The sequence below is a fragment of the Apaloderma vittatum genome, unplaced genomic scaffold (genome assembly GCF_000703405.1).
Source record: "Apaloderma vittatum isolate BGI_N311 unplaced genomic scaffold, ASM70340v1 scaffold953, whole genome shotgun sequence".
Taxonomy (NCBI): Eukaryota; Metazoa; Chordata; class Aves; order Trogoniformes; family Trogonidae; genus Apaloderma; species Apaloderma vittatum.
This window is the reverse complement of record NW_009709552.1, coordinates 1-6,375: the sequence shown is the minus strand read 5'-3', so window position 1 is coordinate 6,375 and position 6,375 is coordinate 1. Positions and strand designations below refer to the sequence as shown.

The window sequence follows — 6,375 nt, the reverse complement described above, 5'->3', positions numbered from 1 at the left end:
ACTGGTTTGGATTTTGTGGAGTTTTTTGTGTGTGTGCTTTTTTTTTGATAGAGGTTCTTAGATAAACAATATCTTCCTTATTCTTAAAATGAGATTGTCCTTTCTCCCACTAATCTTCCTACCAAACGGGACAACTCACCTCCCACAGGCAGATTGACTAGCAACATCCACTTATAATTTAAAATTAAAGTTTATTTTTTAAATTCTAAATTAATATTTACAAGGTATCACCCAAGAACTCTTCTCTCGATGTACAGCAAATTTTACTCAAAACATCAGAAGTTATTTGTCCACGGACACGAGAAACAAGTAAAACGCATTTTATGTAATAAACTCTTGGTAGAAGTCAACTCAATGTTCAACAGTTTTAAAATATGATCCTGCAATGGATCACAAAGAACCCATCTGGAATTAATTTGTGCATTCTCTAAAACATTAACTTTAATGCAATGCATTGCATGTGGAGTACAAATTATCCTGAAATAAGTAAATACATGCTAATGTGGGATTGAGGAAATGGTTTCTGAAGCAGATTTTTCACTTGTTAGCCATAAACTCTCATACCCACCAATAAAAACAAAATAATAAATGTTCATCTTAAACATCTGCTGACATTGGGCATTAGGAAAACAAACTATATGTAAATATACATTTATTTATGCACACAAAGACTTCTGCACAAGATTAAAGTCTTTTGTGGAACAACAACAACGAATCACTTGGGAGGAAAAAGTACAAACAAAAAGGAATCTTCACTTAAGCTGAGCATGGAATACAGAGAGTCAAAATTCGGACTGAATCTCTCTTTCAGTATACTAGGAACCGTTTAACTAGAGACCGGCATCAAACTGAACTATCCCGTATTTTCCACTTACCATCCACTCAGGTTCAGAAGCCTGAATTTTTTCACCTTGTCCAGGTTTTAGGCCAACCTGAGTGTCAGATTTCAGTGTCCTCAAACTACAGAGAGGCGCAGGATGAAATTTGTTCAAGGCTTGATGAAACGGAACAGTATATTCCCACTTCCTATCTCCTGTTAATTTTCTATAGTTTAGATCACCTTTGAAAAGCAGCAAGTCTGACTTCTGCAGATCAGCATACAAGTCAGGAGCAACTTCAGTCATACTGGAAAAGTCATGTGGCAAAGTCCAAAACATGTGATCATGGTAAACCCAAACTCCCTTTTTCAAATTGCCCTCCCAGTTTATCCCACATCTAGACATCCACATATGATCAGCTGACTGCAGTTTTGTAATAGTCCAGTTAAAATCATGCTTTGTGGTATCTGACACATACCATGGAATACTTTTTCCATGAAAATGGACTTCATCAGCTAGCTCTGACAGCAGCAGGAAGTCAGCCAACACAAGATCACTTACAAGTTCAAATCCAGCATTATCCAGGATTATGTCAACTCTAACATTACTTTTTTCTGTATTTCTTGTTTTGGCATTTACAAGCAGTGACCAAAGTTTTTCCATATCATTCACTAAGATGTAAGGTAAGAGGTTTTCCAGGGACTGTAAAGGACTAGATTTCTGAGAGCTGTCTTCACCAGCTGAAAAAGAAAGGTCACACTTATTGCCCCACAATGACACCTAGAAGGAGGAAAAAACAAAAACATTTGCTAAATCTCACTGTAGTTACACTTCACATACACTAAAGATTTTGTTTGTATTTTTATTTTGGAGACATGAAGGCTCTAACTCCACATTTTCCTCCAAGCATTAATAAAATTTGGCTGCTTCCACAGAAATCTTAATATAGAAAAGATTTTGTGGAAGAAAGCAAGCAATGCTCTGCATTTATGCAGGCATTGGAAACATGCATCAGAAGTGACAAAGAGGGAAGATTTAGATCAGTGTATACAAACTGATCACAAACTTTAAAATACAAATATTCTCCATATTGTAATTCCAGAAAATATCAGTGGAAACCCAGAAAAATAAGCAATAAAAGCAGGCTTAATTTTTGTTACATTCAGCCAAGAAAGAACTTGTATTTTAAGTAGACACTAATGAGGTCTTTATAAAGAATCATCAAATACATGGTGTGCGCTATTGGCACCTATTTGTAATCTTATAATAATCTTATTTGTAATCTTATGATATTTCATATTCTACGCAAAGGCATTATCTTCCAAGAATAAAGTAGTTATAAAACTTTTAAACCACTTCTGGCCCAGATTGATGAGCTTTTTTCCCAAAGAGGTCTAAACATTTTGAGTGTCAATAAAATGAACTGTTTTAAAATTTTTTAGTTAAATAGCAAAAAATGCCATCTGGAACTTGGTTTAAAATGTTTTAGAGATACTGGTTTTGAGGGGGAATAAGCTGGGTTTTCAAATAGGCTGTGAAGACCAGCAACATAACAATAATGTCACATTTAATACAAGTAACCAAAACTTAAATATTGCGAAAGCAGCAGCAATGCAGTATGGCTGTCAAGATTTCATCACACTTTTAGAAACAGAAGAGCTATATCCTAATTTCCATATGAAGTTCAGATTCTTTATAACCTCAAGTTTTTGTTTGTTACATAGGAGAGATATTTTAAACTTATATTAAGCAATACTAGTTTACCTGCAATAGCTTAAAAAGCTCCTCCTGAATTTGCTTTTCAGCTAAATCCTTGATGTTTTTAAGAAGTTCCTGAAAGTAAGTGCATAAGGCAATAATAGCCTCTTGAGATTCAAAGAAATTTTGAGCCTTTGCTTCCTTAAATACATCAAAGTTGTCAATAGGTGGACTAAAAATAGAAGGGAGAACAAATATATTAACATGCTTGCCATACTTTCTATGAGAGCACATTAAAACCACCAGAAAATGCAAGCTCGAGGCTCAGCTTTCTTAGGCTGTACTGCAGGTCCCAGTTACATTTTCCACTTCCAATTTGTCATGCTAGATTTTCACACATCTCAGTAACAGCCTGCTATCATATCTCACTGAAACAGACAGTACACAAGACATCTTTATATTTCTAGCAATATATTCTGAAAGTGAACAAGTGTTCAGACACAACTCTGGGAACTGTACATACCGGGAAAATTTTGAACTCCAGTCTTTAGACACAGAGGATTAAAACTGTGACATACAAGTGAACTAGTACAGTGAATTGCTGGCCCAATTTTAAGTGTGTTTCTGTGTGCTGAAGTGTACTTTCCATACTAAAGACTGTTACAGTGATACAAAGTTACTTTATGAAAGACTTAACTAAGACTTCAGAAAATTAACACGACAAAGACGACAAAACAATTCAGTTCTTGTAACAAATATAGACTCATCTATTATGAGATATATTTACACATGGACCTTTTGACAAATGATTGAACTTCCATCCAAACATATGTTCAAGAGCAGCTAAATAATGCAGATAAGGAACTTCAAGCTTACTAATCAAAAGTATCTGCTCAGTTTTTTAAGTGCAATCCAGCACAACCATCTCATATTCGAAGTTTTTGCTACAAGCGTTTACATTATGCAATACACCAGTAGAAACTAAGTCCCATTATTGTGTTTGTGTCTCTGTAATACTAAGGGCAAATCCAGAATGTCCAGCTTTTTTTTTTTTTTTTGGCAGCAGTGGGAAATTAAACTGCTCTTTCCTACCCAGCACAAGTTTTCCCTGCCAAGTTATTTTTAGCCACGATCAGCTCCCAAAGTTTGATGCAACATATGGTCTGCTGTAACTAAGAAGATGGTGTAGGATGAACACCCAGGGCTGCTTAAGCTGGGTCTACTGCTACAAGGAACAGTTCTCAAATGGTAACCAGATTTCAAGCAGCAAAGTAAGTTAGACTGCCCAATAGATTACTGGCTCTCACATTCTGTGTTTTAGGCTAACATATGCCTTAAGAGATAGTTCTAGACCAACATCCCTTTTGGAGATTATAAATAACTTTCATATCTCAATGCACATTAGTCTACGAGAAGGTCAAGCTATACAGTCAAGCTTAAGAGTTTTTGTGCAGATCAAGTCAGAGAAACTGAAGCATAAGAAAACCTAATAGGCTTCAAATTCTGCTGCGGGGAAGTTGAAAAAGTATTAATTTTAAATCTGAGGCGTGAGACAAGGAAAAAGGAATATGGTAAAAGCTTAAGATTTTCCTTAATCTTACTCCCCAGCTGTCATCCTTTCTCCTAAAATAAAAAGTGGAAAGAACAACTGTGTCATATACCAAGACAGCAGATACTTACTTCTGTGCTAACGCTGCATGAATTCTTCGATACATGTAACACTCTACATATAACCAAGGAGACTGAAACCAACTCGGTTCTCCACTTCCATTTGATAAATTTCGCTGGTAATCTAGGTACTGGTTCCACACTGCAGCATCAGGCAGCTCGTCTTCTAAAAGGGTCACTGGTTTGTCTGTTTGCAGTTCGTTTCGCAGTTTGGAGAGGAAAGATATAGCTCTCTTCTCTGCTTCAACACCCTTCTGAAATAAGTGGAGAACAAAAGTTCCTATTCTGAACATTTATTCCTGTAGAGACATAGATCAATTTTTCATGAAGGACATAGGTGATAAGTTTTAATTGCCAAATACGAGTTCCCAACAAATCGGAGCTTGATTCAACAAAACACATTTTGGTGAATGGGGCTCATTTTACACCCAATATCCTACAATGAATTGCGCACAGGACTTCTTTTCAGATCGGACTTTTTGCTTATTAGAGGAGAACAGAGTATTGAATCAGTGCCATATTCAGAAGACGCTACAGTCTACTAAACACTGCATCATCACAAAAACCTGAGAAACGAAGCAGTTACAGAAAAAGGTTAGACAGAAAAGCAGCTAACAGAATTAACGAAAAAGAGCTAAAACAGTGATAAAGAAAAAAAATAACATACAAAAAGATTAAGACAGGCAAGTAATGACTGTATTAAAAAAAAAACAATAAAAACAAGGCAGAAAAGGGGCCTCAAGGCTTAAAGGGGAAAAAAACGTCAGGCAAAAAAAGAACTTACTCTTACCTCACCATGTTCTTCAAAAAATTCATTTTTATGTCGATGCAAAGTATCAATAGCTCTCGTAAGGATCTGCGGCAGTCTGTCTTTAATTGTAAAGTATGCAAAGGATCTAAAAAGGAGAGGATCAACATTTTATTATTGAGATGAAATGAGGAAATATCTTCTATTTTTTTAAAATAATGCAAGGTCTTTGTACTTGTTTTGGCTGGGCTAGAGTTAATTTTCTTTATAGTAGCTGATATGGGGCTGTGTTTTGGATATGTGCTGAAATCAGTGTTGAGAACACAGGGATGTTTTAGTTATTGCTGAGCAGTGCTTACACAGTGTCAATATCTTTTCTGCTCCTGATACTGCCCTGCCAGGGAGCAGGCTGGGGGTGCACAAAAAGTTGAAAGGGGACAGGGCCAGGTCAGATGACCCCAAGGAATCAAAGGGATATTCCATAGCATATGGCATCATGCTCAGCAATAAGCTAGGGGGAAGGTTAGCCAGGGGTGGCTGCTGGAGCACTGGCTGGGCATTGGACAGTTGGTGGCGAGGAATTGGTTTTGTTTGAATCACTTGTTTTCCTTGGGTTTTACTTCTCTCTGTTATTTCTCTTTTCATTACATTTTTTATTATTAAACTGTTTTATTACCATTAAACTGTTTTTAACTCAACACATCAGTTCTCTCACTTTTACCCTTCCAATTCTCTTCCCATTACTCTGCTTGGGCAGGGAAGTGAGTGAGCAGCTGTGTGGAGCTTAGTTGCCATCTAGGGTGAAATCACACCAGTTCTAAGTTTATGTGCCTTTAAAGCAGTGGACACCTATTAAAATCAAGCAAATCTCAAACTGGTGAAGTTCTTAAGTCTACTTTTGAAGAGAAAGATAAACTGCATTTTATTCCATGAACAGACTGCCAAGTGACTGACCCTGCCAAAAGGGCAAAAATTGCCGTTAATTCTAGTCTAAAATACATTCTCTAATTGCTCTGTTACCTAGACATAAAGTCATGGAAATCTAAATTTTAAACCATGGAGATTTGTTTAAGTGTATCTCGTTCAACAATATAATCCACACGACTCACTCTCCGCTACAAACTCGATTTACATTTTCCCCAAACGCTGTTTATATATGAGGACAATGAGCAAAACGTGACTAGCCCCCTACGGAGAGCTTTAAGAATTATTTTTATTTGAAGGTTTCTATCCCGTCAGCCGGAGACCCAGTCTCAGCAACACGGCACGGAACGGTTACTCACTGCTGAACAGCGAACCCAAACAAACCGAGAAAGAACAGAAACACAGCTTATGCCGCCTCAACCACCTATTCCGGTCAGGATCAAGCAGGAACGACTGCAGCGGTAAGCGGGGACGAGGCGAGGGAACGCCAGCCCACAGCTCACCGTAGCGCCCACAGCG

At 37.3% G+C, this 6,375-nt stretch overlaps 1 protein-coding gene across 1 annotated transcript; it reads right to left on the bottom strand.

The window, feature by feature from the left end:
• Window positions 1–830: 830 nt before the first annotated feature.
• On the bottom strand, window positions 831–5,080 carry LOC104267096 (chromosome unknown open reading frame, human C6orf211; the record flags this gene model as incomplete). The annotated part of the gene is made up of 4 exons (XM_009866952.1): window positions 831–1,598; window positions 2,583–2,748; window positions 4,197–4,438; window positions 4,975–5,080. Coding segments are annotated over 4 exons (1,282 nt in total), but the record flags the coding sequence as incomplete, so codon positions are not given.
• Between the last annotated feature and the right edge of the window lie 1,295 nt (window positions 5,081–6,375).